Source organism: Symphalangus syndactylus, chromosome 5, assembly GCF_028878055.3.
Source record: "Symphalangus syndactylus isolate Jambi chromosome 5, NHGRI_mSymSyn1-v2.1_pri, whole genome shotgun sequence".
Classification (NCBI taxonomy): Eukaryota; Metazoa; Chordata; class Mammalia; order Primates; family Hylobatidae; genus Symphalangus; species Symphalangus syndactylus.
The window spans coordinates 147404338-147432015 of record NC_072427.2 but is presented as its reverse complement, the minus strand read 5'-3'; the positions used below and the strand labels follow the sequence as shown (position 1 = coordinate 147432015).

At 46.3% G+C, this 27678-nt stretch overlaps 2 protein-coding genes across 3 annotated transcripts; both read right to left on the bottom strand.

Moving 5' to 3' along the window:
* Positions 1 to 279: 279 nt before the first annotated feature.
* APOBEC1 (apolipoprotein B mRNA editing enzyme catalytic subunit 1) lies at positions 280 to 23827 on the bottom strand. 2 transcript variants are annotated; one of them, XM_055280792.1, is made up of 6 exons: positions 23810 to 23827; positions 11932 to 11953; positions 6493 to 6520; positions 3134 to 3531; positions 2233 to 2351; positions 280 to 572 (listed from the first exon to the last, which is right to left on the bottom strand). In XM_055280792.1, exons 2-6 carry the CDS (start codon positions 11945 to 11947, stop codon positions 423 to 425), a joined length of 711 nt encoding a protein of 236 aa, XP_055136767.1. In that variant the 5' UTR covers positions 11948 to 11953; positions 23810 to 23827; the 3' UTR covers positions 280 to 422. The 2 variants fall into 2 exon arrangements, with proteins under 2 accessions (XP_055136767.1, XP_055136768.1); XM_055280793.1 differs by lacking the exon at positions 23810 to 23827 and having other exon boundaries at positions 11932 to 11983.
* Positions 22159 to 27610, bottom strand: GDF3 (growth differentiation factor 3). Its single transcript, XM_055280791.1, has 2 exons — positions 27296 to 27610; positions 22159 to 23080 (listed from the first exon to the last, which is right to left on the bottom strand). The coding sequence occupies exons 1-2, from the start codon at positions 27561 to 27563 to the stop codon at positions 22254 to 22256; spliced, it is 1095 nt and encodes a 364-aa protein (XP_055136766.1). The 5' UTR covers positions 27564 to 27610; the 3' UTR covers positions 22159 to 22253.
* Positions 27611 to 27678: the final 68 nt, after the last annotated feature.

Here is a 27678-nt window from a genome sequence, read left to right as displayed (position 1 = left end):
AGGTAACTTAATCTGTAGGCAGCCAAATGCCATGTCCTGAGGTTATTTAAGCAACCCTGTGGAGAGGCCTACGTGGCAAGAAACTGAAACCTTCTACCAGCCACTAGCACAAACTTCCAGCCATCTGAGCCTGCCACCTGGCAAGCACATTCTCCAGCCTCAGTCAAGCCCTCAAATGACTGCAGCGCTGGCTGCCATCTTGACTGCAACCTCGTGGGGGACCTGAGACAGGAACACACAGAGAAGCTGCTTCTAAATTCCTTACCCACAGAAACTGTGAGAGGTAATACATGTTTATTGTTGGTTTAAGCTACAGAGTTTTGGGGTACCTTGTGAACATTTCTAGATTCTAAATGGCATTCACTCTTTAGTGGGTCATCATTGCTTGTTCTTGAATCAGTACACACATGGAATCATTCTATTCATCTCCAAGTTACAGACGGATGTATCAGCCCTGTAGCTAAAAGGATGTGTGGTGGAATCCTTTGGTAATGGCAGTTTTGAAGATGAAGTCTGAAAAATGTAAGATGATTTTGCCATCTTCTTGAAATCTTTAAACAGGGTGGAAGACTCTGGAATAAAAAGGATTATATTTAATCCTTAGGATAAATATTTTAATTAATACTATTATCTCCACAAACATTTTAAAGTGTCAATTGGAAGACGATTTAACTATTTCTTTTTTTTTTTCCCCCAGACAGGGTCTTGTTCTGGACTCACTGCATTCACCCAGGCTGGAGTGCAGTGGTGCAATCACAGCTCACTGCAGCCTCAACCTCCTAGGCTCAAACAATTCTCCCACCTCAGCCTCCCAAGTAGCTGGGACTACAGGCACACACCACCACACCTAGCTAATTTTTTGTGTGTTTTTGTTGAGATGTGGTTTCGCCATGTTGCCCAGGCTGGTCTCCAACTTCTGGGCTCAAGCCATCCACTCCCCTCTGCCTCCCAAAGTGCTAGGATTACAAGCATGAGCCACTGCACCCAGCCTGAACTACTTTCAAGAGAATCCAATGGAACACGTACATTCTCTTCAATAAGATTACACACGCTAATAAGGGAAAAGAGAATATCTGAAATACCGTAGAGCCAATATATGTTGTAGTAACAAGAACAATAATAATGATAAAGCTAGACATGATGACACATGCCTGTAGTTCTAGCTACCCAGGAGGCTGAGGTCAGGGGATTGCTTGAGGCTAGGAATTCGGAGTTTGAGGCTGTGGTGTGCTGCGATGGTGCCTACGAACAGCCACTACACCCCAGCCTAGGCAACACAGCGAGACCCTGTGGCTTGAAAGATAATAATAATAAAATAAGAATAAAAATGATAAAATGTAACTAATACGGGGACCACCCATATCTTAGATCGGTTTACCCAAATTCCCTTCTCCCACTTACCTCCCACAAACGTACTTCTTGTTCTTAGGCTTAGATGTTGTTTGTTTGCTTGTTTGTTAATTTGTCTGATACACAATTTTCTTTTTTTTCGAGAGGGGGTCTCACTACGTTGGCCAGGCTGGTCTCAGACTCCTGGTCTCAAGCAATCCTCTCGGTCTCAAGCAATCCTCCCATCTTGGCCTCCCAAAGTGCTTGGATTACAGGCATGAGCCACTGTACCCGGCTGTTTTTTAGAAACAGGGTCTTGTGTTTTTTGTTGTTGTTGTTGTTTGAGATGGAGTCTCGCTCTTTCGCCCAGGATGGAGTCCAGTGGCACGATCTTGGCTCACTGCAAGCTCCGCCTCCCGGGTTCACACCATTCTCCTGCCTCAGCCTCCCAAGTGGCTGAGACTACAGGTGCCCGCCACCATGCTGGGCTAATTTTTTGTGTATTTAGTAGAGACGGGGTTTCACCGTGTTAGCCAGGATGGTCTTGATCTCCTGACCTCGTGATCTGCCCGCCTCAGCCTCCCAAAGTGCTGGATTACAGGCGTGAGCCACCGTGCCCGGCCGAAACAGGGTCTTGTTATACCACGCAGGCTGGAGCGTATTGGCGTGATCATAGCTCACTGCAGCTTGCAACTCCTAGACTCAAGCTTCCTGCGTAGCTGGGACTACAGGTGTGCACTACCATACCTGGCTCTGAGATTTTCTTAAGAGGAGCTGGCTAGTTAAATAACTAAATTTCAATATAAATGTCAAAAACAAGATGTGAGTCAAAATTCTCAGGAAAGAACTTTGAAGAAGGATGCTTCTTTTTGTATCAGCATTTGTGTCCCTAAAGTAACTTACTAGAATTATGCAGTGCAGCTCCAGTGCGTACAACATCATCCACAGAGGTGGGTATCGTGGCCAGTGAGCTTCATCCCCAGGTGGGTAGTTGACAAAATTCCTCCAGCAGTGATAATACTCTAAGGAAACACAAATCTTGGCTCATTCAACAAGCACAATGGTAAATTACTTAAGAAGATCCCCAACCTAGCTTCCCGTATAGAAAGCCTCTAGCCTCTGGTCTAGTTGCTGCTGGACATTAGACTCCCTAAAAAGAATAAAGCAGTTCATTTAAAGATGGCTGAGAGGCAAGACTAGAGAAAAGAGTTGTTGGCCGGGCGCGGTGGCTCACGCCTGTAATCCCAGCACTTTGGGAGGCCAAGGCGGGTGGATCACAGATCAGGAGATCAAGACCATCCTGAGTAACACAGTGAAACCCCGTCTCTACTAAAAATACAAAATATTAGCCAGGCGTGGTGGCGGGCGCCTGTAGTCCCAGCTACTTGGGAGGCTGAGGCAGGAGAATGGTGTGAACCCAGGCAGCGGAGCTTGCAATGAGCCGAGATTGCGCCACTGCACTCCAGCCTGGGGGACAGAGCAAAATAAAGGACTAGGTCTGAAATTCATGACAAGGAAAGTTACAAAAATAAAACTCCTGGCTACACATGGTGGCTCATGCCTGTAATCCCAGAACTTTGGGAGGCCAAGGCAGGAGGATCACTTGAAGCCAGGAGTTCAAGATCAGCCTGGGCAACAAAGTGAGACCCCATCCCCCAAAAAAATTTAAAAATCAAAATATAAAAATTTTGGACTTTTACTTCTGAGACTTCCAGCCTGGGCTAACCAATCTTCTGGCCTAAAAACAGCTACTATCACCACAGTCTCTTGTAAACAATGAAGTTTCTTTGTTTACTGTTTTTACCTGATGCTCTCATAATCTGAATAGTTACTCCACTGTTAACGAGGTCCCTGAGACCTTGCCGATTTTGTTGATCCATGTGCCAAAAAAGCCGTGCTACATAGATCACTAGAGTGACACCAGGGTGCTGACTCAAAAACTCTCTAATAGCCTGGGAGCATTCCCAGCAGGGACTCCAGGATAAGAACCAAGTGATGGAGCAGCTGATAGATGAGTGAAAACGTCTTTCTGATGTAAATTTTTTTATAAAATTAACTTCCACGTGATTGGTGGTGTTTTTGCCTGAGCTTCGCCAGATCTTCCGGCTCATGCCCCACTTGATTTCGTAGAGCAGACAGGCCTCTTTACGAAGTTCTCTGGGGTCATAGAAGACGTCAAACTCCCAGGGTTCGATTCTTCTCCTGAAACACAAAAAGCAGCCCACGCTGTCATGCCATATTTAGAGAGATCTTAGAAATCTTTTCCTGCTCCCCTCTTCTTTTTTTTTTTAAGATGGAGTCTCACACTGTTGCCCAGAGACTGGAGTGCAGTGGTGCAATCTCAGCTCACCACAACCTCTGCATCCCAGGTTCAAGCAATTTTTCTGCCTCAGCTTCCTGAGTAGCTGGGATTACAGGCTCCCGCCACCATGTCCAGCTAATTTTTTGTATTTTTAGTAGAGACGGGACTTCACCATGTTGGCCAGGCTGGTCTCGAACTGCTGACCTTGTGATTCGCCCACCTCAGCCTCCCAAAGTGCTATTACATGCGTGAGACACCACGCCCAGCCTCTGCTCCCCTCTTCTATCAGGCTGATCTGAGACATAACCTCTCAGGAAACTTCTTTTTCTAGTATATGTCTCAAAGTTATCTGAAGGGTCTGTTTGAATTATCAGATTTTTTTTTTTCTCACAAACATAGCGCACAGGTTTTTTCCCCCAGTCACATTATTTGGTGACCACTCTCTAATACCATTATTTTAGTCATAAGTGTGTCTTTGTTTCTCTTTTAAAGTTTCCTTCATTATATTCTAACCCTTTTTTTTTGGGACAGGGTCTCTCTGAGCTGCCCAGGCTGGTCTCCCCTCCTGGATTCAAGCTACTCTCCTGCCTCAGCCTCCTGAGTAGCTGAGACTACAGGTGTGTGCCCCACCATGCCTAACTATATTCTAATTTTTCTATTTCACACCTATAAGTGCCATATTCCAATCCTTATCTTTTCTATTCAACGGACTCTAGCCAGATTTTCTGAAGTATTGAAGCCTCAAATTGCCAACAAGATTGTATTGTCAAGAAAAGACAAAACAGCAATTTAGCCTCAACATTCTTCCACATTAGGATTCTATATACTAACTTCTATAAGAAAGAAATTCTAATTGCTCTCAGTTGTATCTTTAGATGTAACACTGTCACAAAAGCCGTTGAGTCAAGGGAAACTCAGAATTGAGCTGCAGACTCTTATTTGCAATATGATTTAAGTCACAAGTTTATTACATCCTAATGTGTCCGGAATTGGTGGGCTCTTGGTCTCACTGACTTCAAGAATGAAGCTGCACACCCTCACGATGAGTTACAGCTCTTAAGGTAACTCTTAAGGTACGTCTTGAGTTTGTTCCTTCTGACGTTCAGATGTGTTCAGAGTTTCCTCCTTCTGGTGGGTTCATGGTACTGCAGGCTCAGGAGTGAAGCTGCAGAGCTTCGTGGTGAGTGTTACAGCTCATAAAAGCAGTGTGGACCCAAAGAGTCAGCAGTAGCAAAATTTATTGCAAAGAGGAGAAGAACAAAGGCTCCACCACGTAGAAGGAGACCCGAGCGAGTTGCCGCTGTTGGCTCGGGCAGCCTGCTTTTATTCTCTTATCTGGCCCCACCCACGTCCTGCTGATTGGTAGAGCCAAGTGGTCTGTTCTGACAGGGTGCTGATTGGTGCGTTTACTATCCCTGAGCTAGACATAAAAGCTCTCCACATCCCCATCAGATCAGTTAGATACAGAGTGTGGACACAAAAGCTCTGCAAGGCCCCACCAGAGCAGCTAGACACAGAGTGTCGATTGGTGCACTCACAAACCCTGAGCTAGACACAGGGTGCTGATTGGTGTATTTATAATCCCTGAGCTAGACATAAAGGTTCTCCACATCTCCACCAGACTGGGGAGCCCAGCTGGCTTCACCCAGTGGATCCTGCACAGGGGCTGCAGGTGGAGCTGCCTACCAGTCCCGCACCGTGCGCTCGCACTCGTCAGCCCTTGGGTGGTCAATGGGACTGGACGCGGTGGAGCAGGGGGTGGAGCTCGTCCGGGAGGCTGGGGCCGCACAGGAGCCCATGGAGGGGGTGGGAGGCTCAGGCATGGCGGGCTGCAGGTACCGAGCCCTGCCCCGTGGGAAGGCAGCTAAGGCCCGGTGAGAAATCGAGCGCAGTGCCAGTGGGTCAGCACTGCTGGGGGACCCAGTACACCCTCCACAGCCCCTGGCCGAGGTGCTAAGTCCCTCATTGCCCGGGGCCCGCCAAGCCCACGCCCACCCGGAAGTCCAGCTTGCCCGCAAGCACTGCGCGCAGCCCCGGTTCCCGCTGGCGCCTCTCCCACCACACCTCCCCGCAAGCCGAGGGAGCCGGCTCCCGCCTTGGCCAGCCCAGAAAGTGGCTCCCACAGTGCATCGGTGGGCTGAAGGGCTCCCCAAGTGCCGCCAAAGTGGGAGCCCAGGCAGAGGAGGCGCCGAGAGCGAGTGAGGGCTGTGAGGACTGCCAACATGCTGTCACCTCTCACTAATAGTTCCCACTCATCCCTAAAGTATCACATTCATTTATTACATAGATCAATCCACTTATCATGAGAATATATTCCTTGACGTTACTTCCGTGTCATGTGTCTGAAAAATGAGCAGACAGTATAAAGTTAAAGTGACAAATGAGTTTCCCAGGTATTTCACTAATGGCTATAAAACATGCGATTTTAAAAAAGAAGAGAAATCGTAAGACAATAACAGATAAGCAAGCTAGAAAATCATTTATTTAAAGAGATCAAAAGACATAAGAGCGAAGATATAAAAAACAATAACCATAGAAAATGAAATTGGAAAAGGCAAAAATGAAAGAAAGAATGGAAAATGGGGAAAGAGAAAAGGAACAATAAAGAAAGCTATATCCACAGTTCCTTTTTTTTTTTTTTTTTTTGAGACAGGGTCTCAGTCTGTTATCCTGGCTGCAGTGCAGTGGTGCAATCATAGCTCACTGCAGCCTTGACCTCCTTGGCTCAAGCGATCCTCCCACTTCTGCCTCAGCCTCCTGAGTAGCTGGGACTACAGGCACATGTGCCACCATGCACAGCTCTTAAATACCCATTGATTCTTGATCGAATTAAATGGGCACTGTGATAGTGTTATTCTTACCTCAGAGTGGGGTCACCCGTTGAAGGACCTGTTGACCAAGATATGATTATGTCAAATAACACTCAAATATCAAATGAGTTGCTAAGAAAAAGTGCTCTATTATTCCAAACCTGCAAATCATCTCAGAAAATGGAATTTGAAGATTCTCTCATGGATTAATTGTATTGGACCAGCTCATTGTACCCAAGAAAAGCAAGATTTTTAAGGGCTCTGCCAAAATCTCTTCTCCCAGATGCCCAATCCCAAACAAGGTTGTCTGCCTTAAGGCTTCAACAAAAATGATTAAGCACAATGGGAAAGTCACCTCTTAAAGGCTCTTAGAGGCCGGGCGCGGTGGCTCACGCCTGTAATTCTAGCACTTTGGGAGGCCGAGGCAGGTGGATCACCTGAGGTCAAGAGTTCAAGACCAGCCTGCCCACCATGGCAAAACCCTGTCTCTACTAAAAATACAAAAATTAGCCAGGTGTGGTCGCAGGCACCCATAATCCCAGCTACTCGGGTGGCTGAGGCAGGAGAATCACTTGAACCCAGGGAGAGGAGGTTGCAGTGAGCCAAGATCTCACCATTGCATTCCAGCCTGGGCAAAAGAGCAAAACTCTGTCTCAAAAATAAAAATTAAAAATAGACCAGGCGTGGTGGCTCACGCCTGTAATCCCAGCACTTTGGGAGGCCGAGGTGGGCAGATCATCTGAGGTCGGAAGTTTGAGACTAGCCTGACCAACATGGAGAAACCCCGTCTCTACTAAAAATACAAGGAAAAAAATTAGCTGGGCGTGGTGGCTCATGCCTGTAATCCCAGCTACTCGGGAGGCTGAGGCAGGAGAATGGCATGAACCCGGGAGGTGGAGCTCGCAGTGAGCCGAGATAGCGCCACTGCACTCCAGCCTGGGCGACAGAGCAAGACTCTGTCTCAAAAAAATAAATAATTAAAAATAAAAATAAATTTAAATTTAAATAATAAAATAAAGGCTCCTAGGTGTAATTTCTATGTGACCTCATAGTATCCTGTACTTCCTTCATCATAGTCATTATCATTCTATATCATGATTGCCTGTTTACACACCTGTAGTAACACTGAATTGTAAATTATGTGAGATATGGATTTTGTACATTTTGTTCCAGACCCTATCACACTGCCTGAAACTTGTTAGTTAGCAATAGATTTGAATAAATTACTGAATAAATGATTACATGAACTTCACTACTATCCACTACAAACATATTTTCCCCTTCCTTCTTTTTCTTCTTTCTTCTCTTTCTTTCGTTTTTCTTTCCTTCCTTCCTTCCTTCTTATTCTTTCTTTCTTTTTTTTCTTTCCTTCCTTCATTTATTCCTTCCTTATTTCTTTCTTTGTCTTTCTTTTTTTTTTTTTTTTTTTTTGAGACGGAGTCTTGCTCTGTCACCCAGGCTGGAGTGCAGTGGCGCTATCTCGGCTCACTGCAAGCTCCGCCTCCCGGGTTCACGCCATTCTCCTGCCTCAGCCTCTCCGAGTAGCTGGGACTACAGGCGCCTGCCACCACGCCCGGCTAATTTTTTGTATTTTTGGTAGAGACGGGGTTTCACCGTGGTCTCGATCTCCTGACCTCGTGATCCGCCCACCTCGGCCTCCCAAAGTGCTGGGATTACAAGCGTGAGCCACCGCGCCCGGCCTGTCTTTCTTTCTTTCTTTTTTTAAATAGAGATGGTGTCCCACTCTGTCACCCAGGTGGGAGTGTGTGGTACAATCATGGCTCACTGTAGCCTTGAACTCCTGGGCTCCAGTGATCCTCCCACCTTAGCTTCCAGAGTAGCTAGGACTGCAGGCACAACACCTTGCCTGGCTAATTTATTTTTATTTTTACTTTTATTTTTATTTTTGTAGAGACAGGGGTCTCATTATGTTCCTCAGGCTAGTTGTGACCTCCTGGCCTCAACAGATTCTCCCACCTTGGCTTCCCAGAGTGCTGGGATTACAGGTGTGAGTCACCAGGCCTTGTCTCCTTCTTTATTTTTTTTCCTTATTTAACCTTTATCTTTTTTGCTTATGCCTTAGATCTTATGATGAAATCCAATAGCAGTAGCATCTTTATACACTTCAAAAAACATTTAACCATTAAAATATTTTTGTCAGCCAGGCACGGTGGTTCATGCCTGTAATCCCAGCACTTTGGGAGGCCGAGGCAGGTGGATCACCTGAGATCAGGAATTCGAGACCAGCCTGACCAACATGATGAAACCCCATCTCTACTAAAAATACAAAAATTAGCTGGGCGTGGTGGCAGACGCCTGTAATCCCAGCTACTTGGGAGGCTGAGGCAGGAGAATTTCTTGAAACCGGGAGGCAGAGATTGCAGTGAGCCAAGATCATGCCATTGCCCTCCAACCTGGGTAACAATAGTGAAACTCCGTCTCAAAAAAAAAAAAAGAAATAGTAGTTCTATCAACATATCTGATGGCTTTTTTTTTCTTTTTTTGAGACAATGTTTCACTCCCGTCACCCAGGCTGTAGTGCAATGGCGCGAACTTGGCTTACTGCAACCTCTGCCTCCCGATCTCAAGCCTCCCAGGTAGCTGGGACTACAGGCGCACGCCACTGCGCCCAGATAATTTTTGTAGAGATGGGGTTGCACCATGTTACCCAGGTTGGTCTTGAACTCCTGGGTTCAAGTGATCCCCACACCTCGGCCTCCCAAAGTGCTGGTATTACAGGCATGAGCCACCACGCCCAGCCTGATGCCAAAGTTCTTTTCACTGTACCAGATGGTCTCCTAGTAAAAGAGTAAGCCCTAGAGAATTAATTTTACCAAATCAACAATTTAAAATCCTGTTTTTTAAGGAGTTAAATTATGAAGAACAAAGCTGACAGTAAACTAATATAGTATGTTCGACTTCAAGTATTTATGTATAAATAAGTAGAAAAATAATTTGAAGAAAAATTGGCTCGCATTAAAAAACAGAACTGGAGAAAAAAGACAAAGGATGTCAGTTGAATACCACTTGTTGTCTATACACTAAATCAGAAACTTTTTTTTTTTTTTTTTGAGACAGAGTCTCGCTCTGTCGCCCAGGCTGGAGTGCAGTGGCGCAATCTCGGCTCACTGCAAGCTCCGCCTCCCGGGTTCGCGCCATTCTCCTGCCTCAGCCTCTCCGAGTAGCTGGGACTACAGGCGCCCGCCACCACGCCCGGCTAATTTTTTGTATTTTTAGTAGAGACGGAGTTTCACCGTGGTCTCGATCTCCTGACCTTGTGATCCGCCCGCCTCGGCCTCCCAAAGTGCTGGGATTACAAGCGTGAGCCACCGCGCCCGGCCGTAAATCAGAAAGTTAAGTTCGAGTACTTCATGTAATTTGGATCCCACAAGCATGAAACAGTTTGCATACATGTGGAAGAACTAACTTTAGCATTGGGCTTATCACTAGGAAAACACTGCAAGGTGCCAAGTAGCTCAGATGATCATTCAGTCTCTGTGGTATGAAATGGAAATACAGGGCCGGGCATGGTGGCTCAGGCCTGTAATCCCAGCACTGTGGGAGGCCGAGGCAGGTGGATCACAAGGGCAGGAGTTTGAGACCAGCCAACATGGTGAAAACCCGTCTCTACTAAAAATACAAAAATTAGCCGGGCGTGGAGGTGGGCACCTGTAATCCCAGCTACTCGGGGGGCTGAGGCAGGAGAATTGCTTGAATCCAGGAGGCGGAGGTTGCAGTGAGCCGAGATCACACCGCTGACCTCTAGCCTGGGTGACAGAGCAAGACTCCTTAAAAAAAAAAAAGAAAGAAAGAAATGGAAATACAGGAAATGTTATGACACGGTGGGTAGAGAAGCCTAATGTAGACACTGGAATGGACAGCTTTGAAGGGCCTCACAGGGAGTGGTGCAGACCTTGGGGGTGGAGTAGTTTGGAAAATAGAAAAGGAGGTAGCATTGGTGGGGCTTTGATTATATATATATATATTGAGTGCAGTGGCTCACACCTATAATCCCAGCTTTTTGAGAGGCCAAGGCAGGAGGATTTCTTGAAGCCAGAAGTTTGAGACCAGCCTGGGCAACATAGTGAGACCCCATTCCTACAAAATGTAAAATTAGCAGGGTGTAAGGCCGGGCGCGGTGACTCACGCTTGTAATCCCAGCACTTTGGGAGGCCGAGGCGGGCGGATCATGAGGTCAGGAGATCGAGACCACGGTGAAACCCCGTCTCTATTAAAAATACAAAAAATTAGCCGGGCGTGGTGGCGGGCGCCTGTAGTCCCAGCTACTCGGAGAGGCTGAGGCAGGAGAATGGCGTGAACCTGGGAGGCGGAGCTTGCAGTGAGCCGAGATCGCGCCACTGCACTCCAGCCTGGGCGACAGAGAGAGACTCCGTCTCAAAAAAAAAAAAAAAAAAAATTAGCAGGGTGTTAGCACACACCTGTGGCTACTTGAGTGGCTGAGGGGGGAGGATCACTGGAGCCCAGGAGGTCAAGACAGCAGTGAGCAGTGATCCCACCACTGTACTCCAGCCTAGGCAACAGGGCGAGTCTTAAAAAAAAAAAAAAAAATTTTAGTCAGGCATGGTGGCTCATGCCTGCATTCCTAGTACTTTGAGAGACCAAGGGTGGAGAATTGCTTGAGCCCAGGAGTTCCAGACCAGCCTGGGCAAAGTAGTGAATCCACCCCCTAGTCTCTAAAAATAAAATAAAATAAAAATTTTTTTAGGTCTACACTTCTCTTAGAATCCGGCTCAAATCCTACCTAAGCTGAAATTATTTCCTTCAGCCTGAAGTGTTCTTCCTCACCCATGCATTTTTCTAACACTTACTGTGCACTAATTTATCAATTAGTTATTGTCAATTCATTTATCAATTAGCACATTGTTCTCATGTTATCACGTCTGTTGTTACCTTAAACTGTTATTTAAACAGTTGTACTTCTACTTAACTTTTTTTTATTTTTGTGAGACAGAGTCTTGCTCTGTTGCCCAGGCTGAAGTGCAATGGTGCGATCTCAGCTCACTGCAACCTCCTCCTCTTGTGTTCAAGCGATCCTCCTGCCTCAGCCTCCCAAATAGCTAGGACTACAGTCATGTGCCACCATGCCTGGCTAATTTTTGTATTTTTAGTACATATAGGGTTTCACCATGTTGGCCAAGCTGGTCTCGAACCCTGGGGCTCAAGTGATCCACCCTCCTTGGACTCCCAAAGTGCTGAGATTAGAGGTGTGAGCCACAGCCCCCAGCTACTTAATTTTTTACCATGGTGAAACAAACACTGATTTGGTTAAAGTCACTTGGAGATGTAAATATTTAATAATAGTAAATCATCTTATTTAAGACTAATATATTAATCAATAATGGGAAAGTTTGAAAACCCCCACAGATGCAAGAATCAGCAGGACACACACACACACACACACACACACACACACACACACCATTCTTGCATTGTTCAAGAATACTTGCCAGGCCCCCGGATCCATTTTACCTTTCTCAGAAGTCATGGTGCTCTGTCTCTGGACTTCTTCCTCTGGAGTCATAAGTTGTGCTGATTGTTCCTGGACTTTGTTTCTTCAGGTGTGCCCACTGCCACCTGCGGGATGACTCATTCCCGCATCTCAGGCAGTTATGGGAATCTAGGCTGTCTGTACAAACGGGGCCGACTGAGACGGACATTATTACACTTGATCTTAGCCAAAAGGCCGAGAAGCGATGAGAGAGACGGACATTATTGTGGGGATTTGCGTCTTTAGTCATGAGAAAGCCTATGAGGCCAACGACATGAATTCTGTAGAGTGGATCACTGGGGTTACCAAATTCCAAAGTTCTTCTTCAATGACATGTGAATTTGGTAACCTTTCTCTTTCTTTAAATAAAGATTAAGGCAAGGTGGATCCATCATTCTTTTTTTTGTTGTTGTTTTGTTTTATTTATTTATTTTTCATTATCTCCTACTCTGCATCAAGGATGCATCATTCTTTTTTTTTTTTTCTTTGAGACAGAGTTTCGCTCTTGTTGCCCAGGCTGGAGTGCAATGGCACGATCTTGGCTCACTGCAACCTCTGCCTCCCGGGTTCAAGCGATTCCCTCAGCCTCCTGAGTAGCTGGGATTACAGGCGCCCAACACCACACCCGGCTAATTTTTTGTATTTTTAGTAGAGACGGGGTTTCACCATGTTGGTCAGGCTGTTTTTGAACTCTTGACCTCAGGAGATCCACCCGCCTTGTCCTCCCAAAGTGCTGGGATTACAGGCGTGAGCCACCGGGCCTAGCCTAGGATGCCTCATTCTTTAATGGGGAGATGAGAGGAAGAATAAAGTTAAGAGAGACTTAACCTGTAACTATAGCTTGAAAATTTTTATGTTATCTGGTGAGCACACTGTGGTCTTGGCTTTCAGCTATTATTCACCTACTTCCAACTTCCTCTCATTTGCTCTTTGTCCCACATCCCTGTTGGAGAGGGGAGGGGAACTATTAGATACAAAATGAGAAGGACCTTGACCTCTGAGTCAGCTAATTTGTGTACAGGTTTTTGGTGCTCTCTTCATCCTTGAATCTAAGATTAAGTGTGTGGCCAAGTTCACTTCTGCCTTTTTTTTTTTTTTTTTTTTTTTTTTGAGATAGAGTTTCGCTCTTGTCACCCAGGCTGGAGTGCAATGGCGCGATCTCAGCTCACTGCAACCTCTGCCTCCCAGGTTCAAGTGATTCTCCTGCCTCAGCCTCCCGAGTAGCTGGGATTACAGGCACCCACCACCACGCCAAGCTAATTTTTATATTTTTAGTAGAGACAGGGTTTCTCCATGTTGGCCAGGCCTGTCTCAAACTCCTGACCTCAGGTGATCCACCCGACTCAGCTTCCCAAAGTGCTAGGATTACAGGCTTGAGCCACCTCTCCCAGCCACTTCTGCTTTTTTATCCCCCCTTGAAAAAGTAAATGCCATACTTCCCTATGCCATTGCTCTCTGTTGCCCGAACCCTGGGTCAAGTTCAAGCCAAAAATTCCTCCGAGTCTCAGCACCTACTCCTAGAATTGAGGTCACTTTCTCAAGGCCTAAGTCTCCCTCTAGTGTCTCAAATCTAGAACCCCTGAACTTTGAATCTCAAGGCCCCATGAACCTGAAACCTGAATCCTACATACAAGACTCCACTTAGTTGTGAAAGTCAACCTGGAGCCTCCATGAGATAAAGCAGGTGTTTGGACAGGGGCAGACCAGTGTTTTGAAGAAGGGGCAGAAATCCCACATCATTAATAGAGGCCCTTCAGAGACCAAGTTTTTCTAAGTTAGGCAAGAGTAGAATCATTGTAGAATAAAAGTAGGTTAGGCCAGGCGCAGTGGCTCACGCCTGTAATCCCAGCACTATGAGAGGCAGAGATGGGAGGATCACCTGAGGTCAGGAGTTCAAGACCACCCTGGCCAACATGGCAAAACCCAGTCTCTTCTAAAAATATAAAAGTCAGCTGGGCGTGGTGGCAGGCACCTGTAATCCCAGCTACTCGGGAAGCTGGGGCATGAGAATTGCTCTAACCCAGGAGGCAGAGGTTGCAGTGAGCCGAGATCTCGCCATTGCACTGCAGCCTGGGCGACAGAGTGAGACTACATCTCAAAAAAAAAAAAAAAAAAAAAAAAGGTAGGATAAGAGCCCTCAGCGATATCCATGTCCTGATCTCTGGAATCTGTTAAACATATGAACTCAAATGCCAAAAGGGTCTTTGTCATTAATTTAAAATCTTGAGATGAGAAGACAATCCTGGATTATCCAGGTGGGCACAGTCTAATCACAGGGTCCTTTTAAGAGGGAGGTAGAGGAGTCAGAGTCAGGATGCGAAATGGAGATATGAGGATGAGAGCAGAATTCTGCTTGCTGGCTCAAAGGGAGCCACGATTCCAGGAATGAGGAAAGCCTGTAGAAGCTGGAAAAGGCAAGGAATGGATTCTCCCCCAGAGCCTCCGGAAGAAATGCTACCCTGAGGACACCTTGATGTCAGCTCAGTGAGACCCGTTTTGCACTTCAGACCTCCAGAACTATAAGACAATGTGCGTCGTTTTATGCCATTAAGTGTGTGGCAATTTCATGAAGCAGCAATAGGAAACTGATATGGTAGAACATGCTCCCAGGAAGTAAACCTGCAGCAGCCAAGAGGGTGCAAAACTTGGTTTGTTTTCTACTAGAATGCCTATTGAGCGCTTCATCCATGTTCTGTTTTGCTTAAGAAAACTTGGAACTATGACATATGATAGACTATCATGTGGTTAATTATTTGTAAGTGAGGTAAAAGATAATAAAATATGAAATGTAGCTATTCAGTTTAAGTCTGTCCTGCACCTGGAAATTTATGAATTTTCAAAAACATATATATACACTTTAACTACTTCAGTCAAGATATTTAAAATTCCCATCGCCCCAAAAGTTCCTTTGTTTTCTTTTTTTTTTTTAGACAGGGTCTTCCTCTATCACCCAGGCTGGAGGGCAGTGCCTTGACCTTGGCTCATTGTAGCCTCAGCCCCCCGGGTTCAAGCCATTCTCATGTCTCAGTCTTGCAAGTAGCTGGGATTACAGAGATGCACCACCACGCCCAGCTAATTTTTGTACTTTTAGTAGAGATGAGGTTTCACCATGTTGGCCAGGCTGGTCTCGAACTCCTGACCTCAAGTGATCCACCCACCTTGGCCTCCCAAAGTGCTAGGATTACAGGCGTGAGCCACCATGCCTGGCCAGGCCCCCACAATTCTGTTATCCTCCTACTCCTAGTCCCAGGCAAATACTGCTCTTTTTGTCTCTATAGTTTAGTTTTGACCATTATAGAACTTCATGCAAATGGAATCGTGCATTGTGTACACTTTCGTGTGTTCTTTTGCTCAGCTTTTCCTTTTTTTTTTTTTTTTTTGTTTTTTGAGACAGGGTCTTACTATACAATTTTTTGTATTTTTAGTAGAGATGGGGTTTCACCATGTTGGCCAGGCTGTTCTTCAGCTTTTCTATAAAATCCGTCTACATGATTAGGTGTATTGGTGGTTAATTTTCATTGCTGAATAGTATTCCATTGCATAGGTATGCTACAATTTGTATATTCTTCTGTCGATGTGATGTACTTTGGGTTATTGCCTATTTTGGGCTTTCACGAATAAAGCTGCTGTGAACATTTGTATACAGGCCGGGCGTGGTGGCTCACGCCTGTAATCCTAGCACTTTGGGAGGCCGAGGCGGGCGGATCACGAGGTCAGGAGATCGAGACCATCCTGGCTAACACGGTGAAACCCCATCTGTACTGAAAGTACAAAAAATTAGCCGGGCGTGGTGGCGGGCGCCTGTAGTCCTAGCTACTCGGGAGGCTGAGGCAGGAGAATGGTGTGAACCCAGGAGGCAGAGCTTGCAGTGAGCCAAGATCATGCCACTGCACTCCAGCCTGGGCAATGGTGCTAGACTGCATCTCAAAAAAAAAAAAAAAAAAAAAAAAGGCCTGAACATTTGTATACAATTCTTTGTGTAAACATATGTCTCTTTTTTTTCCTCTTGGGTAAATACCCAAGAGTGAAATTGCTGGATCAAATAGGTAAATGCACATTTAACTCTTCCTTTAAAAATTGATTTTATTTTTTATAGGGACAGGGTCTCACTATATTGCCCAAGTTGGTCTTGAACTCCTGGGTTCGAGAAATCCTCCTGCCTTGGCCTCCCCAAAGTTCTGGGATTACAGGTGTGAGCCACTACACCCAGCTACATTTAACTGAAGAAAATGCCAAATCGTTGTTACCAGTTTACATTTTCATCAGGTGTATAAGAGAGCCCCAATTGCTATACAACCTCATCAGTACTTAGTAATGTCAGCCCTGTTAGTTACAGTCATACTTATGAGTGTGTGGTAGTATCTCATTGTGATTTTAATTTGCATTAAAAGTAAATGCAATGAACATCTTTTCATGTACTTATTAGTTATTTATATATCTTTTTTCTGAAACTTGTTCAAATTTTTTGTCTTCCCTCCCCACCTCGCCCACCTCCCACCCACCCTGGAGACAGAATTTTGCTCTTGTTGCCCAGGTTGGAGTACAATGGCCCCATCTTGGCTCACTGCAACCTCCACCTCCTGGGTTCAGGTGATTCTCTTGCCTCAGTCTCCCAAGTAGCTGGGATTACAGGCGTGTGCCACCATGCCTGGCTGATTTTTGCATTTTTAGTAGAGACGGAGTTTCATCATGTTGGTCAGGCTGGTCTCAAACTCCTGACCTCAGGTGATCCACCTGCCCCAGCCTCCCAAAGTGCTGGGATTACAGGCATGAGTCACCACACCTGGCCTTGTCCATTTTTTAATTGAGTTCTTTGTCTCATTACTGAGTTGTAAGAGTTTTTCACATATTGCAGATACAAGCTTTATCATATCTGTATACAAATGCTCCTCAGGTTACAATGAAGCCATGTCTCCATAATCCCATAATTTCAAAATATTAAGTTGAAAATTCATTTAATACACCTAACCTGGCCAGGTGCAGCCACTGCACCCGGCCCCTTTTTTTTTTTTTTGAGATGGAGTCTCGCTCTGTCGCCCAGGCTGGAGTGCAGTGGCGCAATCTCAGCTCACTGCAAGCTCCGCCTCCCGGGTTCATGCCATTCTCCTGCCTCAGCCTGTCCGAGTAGCTGGGACTACAGGCGCCCGCCACCACGCCCAGCTAATTTTTGTATTTTTAGTAGAGACGGGGTTTCACCGTGGTCTCGATCTCCTGACCTCATGATCCGCCCACCTCGGCCTCCCAAAGTGCTGGGATTACAAGCATGAGCCACCGTGCCCGGCCACTCTTATTTCACTTAATATCCTCAAGATTCATCCACGTTGTAGCATGTGACAGGATTTGTTTCTTTTTAAAGCCTGAATATTCATTATATGTGTATATCACATTTTGTTTTTTCATTAGTCAATGACATTTGTATTGCTTCTGTTGGCTATTGTGAATTGTGGCGCTATTAACATAGGTGTGCAAAGATCTCTCTGCAATCCCTTAAGTTTTTTGTTTTCTTTTGTATTTATTTTTTAAATGAAGATAAGGTCTCTGTTGCCCAGGCTAGAGTGCAGTGAAACAATCACAGCTCACTGCATCCTGAACTCTTGGGCTCAAGCAACCTGTCTGCCTCAGCCTCTCAAGTTGTTGTGAATACAGGTACTTGCCACTACGCTCAGCTAAATTTTTTTTTTTATAGAGACTGCTCTCACGATGTTGCCCAAGCAGGTCTCAAATTCTTAGGCTGAAGCAATCCTCCCTCCTCAGCCTCCCAAAATGCTAGAATTACAGGTATGAGAAACTACACTCAGCTTCCTCAGGGTAGCTCCAGCTACTGGTGTGTCCGGAATCGGTGGGTTCTTGGTCTCACTGACTTCAAGAATGATGCCGCGGACCCTTGCGGTGAGTGTTACAGCTCTTAAGCTGACGTGTCTGGAGTTGTTCATTCCTTCTGATGTTCGGATGTGTTCGCAGTTCTTCCTCCTGGTGGGTTCATGGTCTCGCTGACTCAGGAGCGAAGCTGCAGACCCTCACAGTGAGTGTTACAGCTTATAAATGCAGTGTGGATCCAAAGAGTGAGTAGTAGCAAGACTTATTGCAAAGAGCAAAAGAATAAAGCTTCCACAGCGTGGAAGAGGATCCGAGCAGGCTGCCGCTGCCGGCTGGGGCAGCCTGCTTTTATTCTCTTATCTGGCCCCACCCACGTCCTGCTGATTGGTAGAGCCGAGTGGTCTGTTTTGACAGGGCGCTGATTGGTGCGTTTACAATCCCTGAGCTAGACATAAAGGTTCTCCACGTCCCCATCAGATCAGTTAGATACAGAGTATGGACACAAACGTTCTCCAAGGCCCCACCAGAGCAGCCAGATACAGAGTGTCGATTGGTGCACTCATGAACCTCAAGCTAGACACAGGGTGCTGATTGGTGTGTTTACAATCCCTGAGCTAGACATAAAGGTTCTCCACATCTCCACCAGACTCAGGAGCCCAGCTGGCTTCACCCAGTGGATCCTGCACAGGGGCTGCAGGTGGAGCTGCCTACCAGTCCCACGCCGTGCACTCGCAACTCCTCAGCCCTTGGGTGGTCGATGGGACTGGGCGCCCTGGAGTAGTCCCAGCTACTCCCAGAGGCTGAGGCCGGAGAATGGCGTGAACCCGGGAGGCGGAGCTTGCAGTGAGCCGAGATTGCGCCACTGCACTCCAGCCTGGGGGACAGAGCGAGACTCCGTCAAAAGAAAATATATATATATATATATATATATATATATATATATATATATATATATATATATGTAGTAGGCCAGGGATGGTGGCTCACACCTGTAATCCCAGCACTTTGGGAGGCCAAGGCTGGTGGATCACCTCCTGAGATTGGGAGTTCGAGACCAGCCTGACCAACATGGAGAAACCCCATCTCTACTAAAAATACAAAATTTGCCGGGCACCGTGGTGCATGCCTGTAATTCCAGCTACTAGGGAGGCTGAGGCAGGAGAATCACTTGAACCCAGGAGGCAGAGGTTGTGCTGAGCCGATGTGGCGCCATTGCACTCCAGCCTGGGCAACATAATAGATTGCTATTCAGAGCGAAACTCCGTCTCAAATATATATATAATATATATATGTAGTAAAATTTTAAAGAAATAAACAGAAAAGATATGCAACAAATTCAGGTTTGTGGTTTCTTTGGAAGGATGAGAAAAAAGATAGAGGGGGTTATGCAGGGGTCTTCACATATATTTATAATATAGTAAAATTATAATCTACATTTTATTATTTTTTAAATTTTGTTTGTTTATTATTCTGTTGCCTAGGCTGGAGGGCAGTAGCACAATCACAGCTCACTGCAGCCTCAATCTCCCGGGTTCAAGCAATAACTCACCTCAGCCTCCTGAGTAGCTAGGACTATAGACAAGTGCCACCACACCCAGCTAATTTCTTAATTTTTTATAGATATAGGATCTCACTATGTTGCCCAGGCTGATCTCAAACTCCTGGCCTCAAGTGATCCTCTCACTTTGGCCTCCCAAAGTGCTGGGATTACAGGCATCAGTCACCAAGCCCAGACTAGAGTTTTCTTATATCTATGCAAATTTTGCATTTCACCCCAAAATTTATCCGTATTTGTTTTAATATTGATTTTATGTTAATTATACACGAGTCAGCTTATGCTTTTGACTCTGCAATTCCATGTCTGAAAATTTTCTAAGGAGGTGGGGACTAAAAATGGACAATGATATGTGAACACAGAGTTACAACCCTATTCCATCATGAAAACTGCAAACTTCATAATGTCTAGTGATAAACATTCTCTGAAGTAAATTATGGTATATCTAAACAAGCACATACAGTTGCAGCCATTAAATTAACTAACTAGGGCAAGGCGCAGTGGCTTACACCTGCAATCCAAGCACTTTGGGAGGCCAAGGCTGGTGGATCACCTGAGGTCAGGAGTTCAGGACCAGCCTGGCCAACATGGTGAAATCCTGTCTCTACTAAAAATACAAAAATTAGCCCGGCGCCGGGTGAGGTGGCTCATGCCTGTAATCCCAGCACTTTGGGAGGCCAAAGTGGGCAGATCACCTGAGGTCAGGAGTTCAAGACCAGCCTGACCAAAATGGAGAAACCTCATCTCTATTAAAAATACAAAATTAGCTGGGTGTGATGGCACATGCCTATAATCCCAGCTACTTGGGAGGCTGAGGCAGGAGAATTGCTTGAACCCGGGAGGCGGAGGTTGCTGTGAGCAGAGACAATGCCATTGCACTCCAGCCTGGGCGACAAGAGCAAAACTCCATCTCAAACAAACAAAAAAATTAGCCGGGCATGGTGGCCTGTGCCTATAATGCCAGCTACTCGGGAGGCTGAGGCAGGATAATCGACAGAACCCAGGGGGCGGAGGCTGCAGAGAGCTGAGGTTGTGCCACTACACACCAGCCTGGGTGACAGAGTGAAACCCTGTCTCAAAATATTTCTTTTTTTTTTTTTTTTTTTTGAGACAGAGTTTCACTCTTGTTGCCCAGGCTGGAGTGCAATGGCACAATCTTGGCTCACTGCAACCTCTGCCTCCCGGGTTCAAGCAATTCTCCTGCCTCAGCCTCCTGAGTGGCTGAGATTACAGGCCTGTGCCTCCACTCCCGGCTAATTTTTTGTATTTTTAGTAGAGAAGGGCTTCACCGTGTTAGCCAGGATGGTCTCAATCTCCCGACCTCAGGTGATCTGCCCACCTCGGCCTCCCAAAGTTCTGGGATTACAGGCGTGAGCCACCACGCCCAGCCCTCAAAATTAAATAAATAAAATAAAATAAAATAAAATTATATCTACGATGAGCCGGGCGCAGTGGTTCATACCTGTAATCCCAGCATTTTGGGAGGCCTAGGTGGGCGGATCACGAGGTCAGGAGATCGAGACCTTCCTGGCTAACACGGTGAAATCCCGTCTCTACCAAATACAAAAAATTAGCCGGGCATGGTGGCAGGTGCCTATAGTCCCAGCTACTTGGGAGGCTGAGGCAGGAGAATGGCATGAACCCGGGAGGCGGAGCTTGCAGCGAGCTGAGATCGCGCCACTGCACTCCAGCCTGGACGACAGAGCGAGACTCTGCCTCAAAAAAAAAAAAAAAATTATATGTACAATGTGATCTGCACTATAGGAATCATATGGAACATCAATAAAAGACCAGAACGGGGCTGGTCTAACTAGGGCCAGGCGTAGTGGCTTACACCCTCAATCCCAGCACTTTGAGAGGCCGAGGCTTCCTTTAAAAAAATTAATATTTTTTTTTTTTGAGATGGAGTCTTTTTTTTTTTTTTTTGAGATGGAGTCTCGCTCTGTCACCCAGGCTGGAGTGCGGTGGCGCGATCTCGGCTCACTGCAAGCTCCGCCTCCCGGGTTCACGCCATTCTCCTGCCTCAGCCTCTCCGAGTAGCTGGGACTACAGGCGCCCGCCACCACGCCCGGCTAATTTTTTTGTATTTTTAGTAGAGACGGGGTTTCACCGTGGTCTCGATCCCCTGACCTGGTGATCCGCCCGCCTCGACCTCCCAAAGTGCTGGGATTACAAGCGTGAGCCACCGCGCCCGGCCTGAGATGGAGTCTTGCTCTGTTGCCAGGCTGAAGTGCAATGGAACGATCTCAGCTCACTACAACCCGTCTCCTGGATTCAAGTGATTCCCCTGCCTCAGCCTCCCAAGTAGCTGGGATTACAGGCACACGCCACCACGCCCGGCTAATTTTTTGTATTTTAGTAGAGTCGGGGTTTCACCATGTTGGTCAATCTGGTCTCGATCTCCTGACCTCATGATCCGCCCGCCTCAGCCTCTCAAAGTGCTGGGATTACAGGCATGAGCCACCGCACCCGGCCTCAAATTTTTTTAATGTAACACTGTTAGCATATCAGATCTGCCAGGGAGAGCTGCTGACCTTAGGAAAATTTGTAAGCTTCTCTAAACCTCAGCTTCTTTGTCTATAAAGCATAAATAACAATGCTTCCCTCAAAGAACAGTGAAATGTTTGTAAACTAATACATAGGATAATGCCTGCCCATAATCGGCCACCAGTAAATGCCAGTGTCCGTACTGTCATATGCATAATGAGTATGTTAGAACAGAAATTAACTACAATTATTAGGGCTCCAGGATGTGTGTGTGTGCACACGCATGCAAGTATGGGCATCGTTAATTTTGGTGGGTTTTTCAGGAAGACAAATTATAAACACAGGTATATTGACATTTCCGATCTAAGTGGTCATAAACCAGATAGGTAGTTTTATTAGAAGATTTATCCTAAGAACACTCCTTCTATTCCCATTTCTGACATCCTACCCACATCCACATTCATCAACTACCATGTCTTCATAATGTCGTAGAATGACATTGTCATCATTGTCCTGGTAGAGCATGGAAATGGGAGACAGCTTGGTGGGGATACACACAGCCTGGGGGATCTCTGAGTCAACTGCATGCATCAGGGCTTGCATGAAAGCATAATTGGAGCTGTTGAGAGAGATGGTCAGTGAGAAGGGACACTCTCCATGGCAGTAATTTGCCATGAACCCCTTGGGGGCAATGATCCACTTGTGCCAACCCAGGTCCCGGAAGTTAATGAATAGCTGGTGACGGTGGCAGAGGTTCTTACAAGAAACCTTGGGGACAGGGATGGCTGCTCTCCTTTTCCGAGAAGGGTGGCACTGATCAGGGTTGAGGGTAACCACCAGCAGGGAAGCATGAAGGGAGCGTCTCAGTCTGGCACAGGTGTCTTCAGGCTGAAAATTCACCCCAGAGTCTCTATCTTCTTTGACCAGTATCTCCAGGAATAACCCGAAGTTTTTCTGGGGGTTGTCATTCCAATCCTTAGCTACATCCAGCAGGTTGAAGTGAACAGCACCTTGTGGCCATGGGACTGACCGCAACACAAACATTTTACCTGGCTTAGGGGTGGTCTGGCCCCACACATGAGGCTCCTGAACCAGGAACAGAGCCAGTTCCAGCTCTGGTCCCAGGTTATAGTAAGAATTGGGCCCCAAGTCCAGGCCCAGCTGGGCCAGTGTCAACTGTTCCCTTTCTTTGATGGCAGACAGGTTAAAGTAGAGGAGCTTTTGCAGGCAGGAGGAAGCTTGGGAAATTTTCTTTGGGTAAAGAAAGAAACCTAGATGGGAAAAGAGACATGTCAGAGTCATAATAATGTATTTTACTTCATATCCACCTATATGATAGAAATGTCACATATCCACATATACAATATAAGGGCAGGGAAGGACCCAAGCCCTATCATTTGGGAGGGTTTGTTTCTCTATTCCTGAAAGCCAGAGGTTCACCAGGCACAGTAGCTCACACCTGTAATCCCAGCACTTTGGGAGGCCGAGGTGGGCAGATCACTAGGTCAGGAGATCAAGACCATCCTGGCTAACATGGTGAAACCCCGTCTCTACTAAAAATACAAAAAATTAGCCGGGTGTGATGGCGGGCACCTGTGGTCCCAGCTACTCCGGAGGCTGAGGCAGAAGAATGGCGTGAACCCGGGAGGCGGAGCTTGCAGTGAGCCAAGATCGTGCCACTGCACTCCAGCCTGGAGGACAGAGCAAGACTCCGCCTCAAAAAATAAAAAATAAATAAAAAATTAAAAAAGTTTAAAAAAACATAATAAAATAAAATAAAAAAGTTTGAAGAAAAATTTTAAAAATATATTTCAATATTTAATTGGTTTCTTTTGAAAACCTAAATATTTTACTTCAGGCACTTAAACTATTATTCTGAGAAAGAGTCAATAGACTGGGTGAGGCATGGTGGCTCACACCAGTGATCCCAGCACTTTGGGAGGCCAAGGCGGTCAGATAACCTGAGGTCAGGAGACCAGACTGACCAACATGGAGAAAACCTGTCTCTACTAAAAATACAAAAAAATTAGCCGGGCAGGGTGGCACATGTCTGTAATCCCAGCTACTCGGGAGGCTGAGGCAGGAGAATCACTTGAATTTGGGAGGCGGAGGTTGTGGTGAGCCGATATCACACCATTGTACTCCAGCCTGGGCAACAAGAGCAAAACTCCATCTCAGTTAAAAAAAAAAAAAAAAGGCCGGGCGCAGTGGCTCACGCCTGTAATCCCAGCACTTTGGGAGGCCAAGGCGGGCAGATCATGAGGTCAGGAGATCAAGACCATCCTGGCTAACACAGTGAAACCCCGTTTCTACTAAAAATGTAAAAAAAAAATTGGCCAGGCGTGGTGGCAGGCGCCTGTAGTCCCAGCTACTTGGGAGGCTGAGGCAGGAGAATGGCGTGAACCCGGGAGGTGGAGCTTGCAGCGAGCCGAGATCGCGCCACTGTACTCCAGCCTGGGCGACAGAGTGAGACTCCGTCTCAAAAAAAAAAAAAAAAAAGCAACCTAGACAGTCATGTGTTGTTGGCCAAAGTCCAATCATTCAGATTGGCTTTAATTTTTTTTTTTTCTGAGACGGAGTCTTGTTCTGTTGTCCAGGCTGGAGTGCAGTGGCTTGATCTCAGCTCACTGCAACCTCTGCCTCTTGGGTTCAAGCAATTCTCCTTCGTCAGCCTCTGGAGTAGCTGGGATTACAGGTGCACACCACGTCCAGCTAATTGTATTTTTAGTAGAGACAGGGTTTCACCATGTTGGCCAGGCTCGTCTCAAACTCCTGACCTCAGGTGATCCGCCCACCTCGGCCTCCCAAAGTGCTGGGATTACAGGCATGAGCCACTGCGCCCGGCCAATTTTTTTTTTTTAAGTTTTTGTACAGATAGGGTCTCTCTATGTTGCCTAGGCTTATCAAGAACCCCTGAGCTCAAAGGATCCTCCCACCTCTCAAAGTGCTAGGATTACAGTCATGAACCACTGTGCCCAGCCTCTCCTCATATTGAAGTACAATGTGAGTCTTTGATTTTTGTCCATGGATGCCCTTCTGAAGTTACAAATGTGCACTCCCTGTTTTCTAAGCTAACTTTCCTGCCTGAATTTTCAAATTTTACCTATTCCTCTAGGAAAAGACCCAATACAGCATACTTTTACTATTTTATTTTTTGCATCTTCAATTTCTCCCTTTCCACAAATAACTCATTTGGCCTAATGCCATCATGTTGTTTGGAAGGATGACTTCACGCTTAAGTAGGTATTTTCTCTCTTTTTTTTCCCCCAAGATGGAGTCTTGCTCTGTCACCCAGGCTGGAGTGCAGTGGTGCGATCTCGGCTCACTGCAACCTCTGCCTCTCGGGTGTTCAATGGATTTTCCTGCCTCAGCCTCCCGAGTAGCTGGAATTACAGGCGCCTGCCACCACACCCGGCTAATTTTTATTTTTTTATTTTTTTTTATTTTTAGTAGAGACGGGGGTCGGGGGGAGTGGGGACGGGCCTTACTATGTTGGCTAGGCTGGTCTCGAACTCCTGGCCTCATGATCTGCCTGCCTCGGCCTCCCAAAGTGCTGGGATTACAGGCGTGAGTCACTGCGCCCGGCCTTAAGTAGGTATTTTCTGAGGTCATTCAGCTTAGGGAGAAATTACAACTCAAACCCAAACACTGTTAAGCACCCCACCACCACGCCTCTTCATTCTCAAGTGTCATTCTAAATGTAACAAAATTTGTCTGGGCATGGGGGCTCATGCCTGTAATCCTAGCACTTTGGGAGGTCAAGGCAGGCCATTGCCTGAGCTCAGAAGTCAGAGACCAGCCTCATGATGAGACCTCATCTCTATAAAAAAAAATACAAAAATCAGCCTGGCGTGGTTGCGCATACCTATAGCCTGTAGTTACAACTACTCTACTCAGCAGGCTGAGGTGGGAAGATCGCTTGAGCCCAGGAGGTGGAGGCTGCAGTGAGCCGAGGTTGTGCCACTGCACTCCAGCCTGGGTGACACAGCAAGACCTGTCCCAAGGGAAAAAAAAAGAGGAAGAAGAAGAGGAAGAAGAAGAAAAGCCTGAAGTACTTGACCAGGCAAATTCTGAGGGAGTACTTCAGGCAGCCTGGATACAGCACGTTTGAAGATGAGACAAGAATGCATGCTCTAGAAGGAATAGACTACTATGAGCTTGGAGTTAAGTGTGCAAGGAGAGGTTGTAAAAGGTGAGACTGGGGAAGTAAGCAGCAGGGTCAGAACCGGCAGGGGTCAACTCCTGCAGAATTTTGCAGACGAGAATTTTACGTGGAGGAGCAGTATGACTCAATATGCATTTTTAAAAGGTAATTCTGGGCTGGGTGCGGTGGCTCAGGCCTGTAATCCCAGCACTTTGGGAGGCTGAGGCAGACGGATCAGCTGAAGTCAGGAGTTCAAGACCAGCCTGGCCAACATATAGTGAAACCCTGTCTCTACTAAAAAATTTAAAAATTAGCTGGGCGTGGTGGCACACGCCTGTAATCCTAGCTACTTGGGAAGCTGAGGCAGAAGAATCACTTGAACCCAGGAAGCGGAGGTTGCAGTGAGCTGAGATAGTGCCACTGTACTCCAGCCTGGGAGACAGAGTGAGACTCTCAAAAAAAAAAAAAAAAAAGGCAAATTTTATCTTGTATTCTGAAGGCCATACACAGTTCCTGGCTCACCATAGGTATCCAATAAGTGCTTCTTGGACAAATAAATATTCAAATCTTCTCTCCAGTTGCTGTAAAACTAACCAAGGCTCTAAATTCTGCATCTGAAACACCCGGGAGGTTGTATAGACATGCAGATTCTCAACACCCATTTCAGACTTTGAATAAGAATTGGGTGGGGAGAACTAGGGGCAGGAATGGGGTTGGAGGATCTACTGTTAATGAAGACCTAAGTTATTTGGTGGGTGGTCAGTTTGGGAAATATTGGATCCCACTCACTGAGATCCTTTTAAAAGGATATGACAATTGTATATATTATTGCTCTCTATTGACAAATCTAGAATAACCTTTGCCACCCAACAAGAGTAGCCAGGAGGTACAAATAAGGGAAGCAGGACTCCTGGGCAAACCAACCTCGAAATTTTCATAAGCTGCTTGCCACACGGAAGACGGCAGGATGTGTATACATGGGCTGAAGAGTGGGAGACTGAGCTCTGATTCCTCCCTCACCTCTTTCATCTCAACTGAAGCACAAAGCAGTTGATTCAGAAAACAAAAACTTATTTCAAATCCTGACTTTGTTCTCACACACTAGCGGTGTGATCTTGAATAGATTACAGGTTACCTACTGTCTGAGCCTAATTTCCTTACTGTTAGAAACTTGATAAGAATATCTAACTTCCTCTCAGGATGGTGGGCTGGAATTAAATGAGATAAAATATGAAAAATACCAGCACAAGGCCATCAGTGATTGTCATTTCCTATTGTCCTTTCCTTTCTTCACACCACCCAGTTCCAGATGTTTTTCTGGATAACACTCCCATTTCCTTACCTTGGTCTGGGAGAAAGCGAAGTACATTCCCACGGACGCCCAGCTCCTTTACGTAGCATAAGTCTCGGGAGACCCCAGTGTTCGCTGCTGCCTCGCGATCCTGGAAAATTTTCTTCAAGATATAAGGCACAGGTTGGAACTTCTGGGGTGAAGGCGCCTTATCTAAGCCCAGAAATTGGAGAAAGACATATTCTTGAAATTGGACTGCATGGCCCAAAGCCAGAATTAACAGGAAGCTGAAAGCCAAATCTGGCAAGAAACGAAGCATGGCCTCTGGAGGGGCTGTCAGACCGGGGAGAGCTCCACTGCCAGACTGCCCAACAATTCAGGGGCTGCTAATTTATCTGATGTAAGATAATCAAGTGTGAATTGCTCTCTTCCCA

Coding starts and splice junctions, on each gene's coding strand:
- APOBEC1 (XM_055280793.1), bottom strand. CDS start 11,983: ATGACTCCAGAGGAAGAAGTCCAGAGACAGAGCACCATGACTTCTGAG. Junction 6,521..11,931: donor CACCATGACTTCTGAGAAAG/GTAAAATGGATC, acceptor CTTGGTCAACAG/GTCCTTCAACGGGTGACCCC. Junction 2,352..3,133: donor TCAGATTATGAGAGCATCAG/GTAAAAACAGTA, acceptor GTGTTTCCTTAG/AGTATTATCACTGCTGGAGG.
- GDF3 (XM_055280791.1), bottom strand. CDS start 27,563: ATGCTTCGTTTCTTGCCAGATTTGGCTTTCAGCTTCCTGTTAATTCTG. Junction 23,081..27,295: donor TCGCTTTCTCCCAGACCAAG/GTAAGGAAATGG, acceptor TTTCCCATCTAG/GTTTCTTTCTTTACCCAAAG.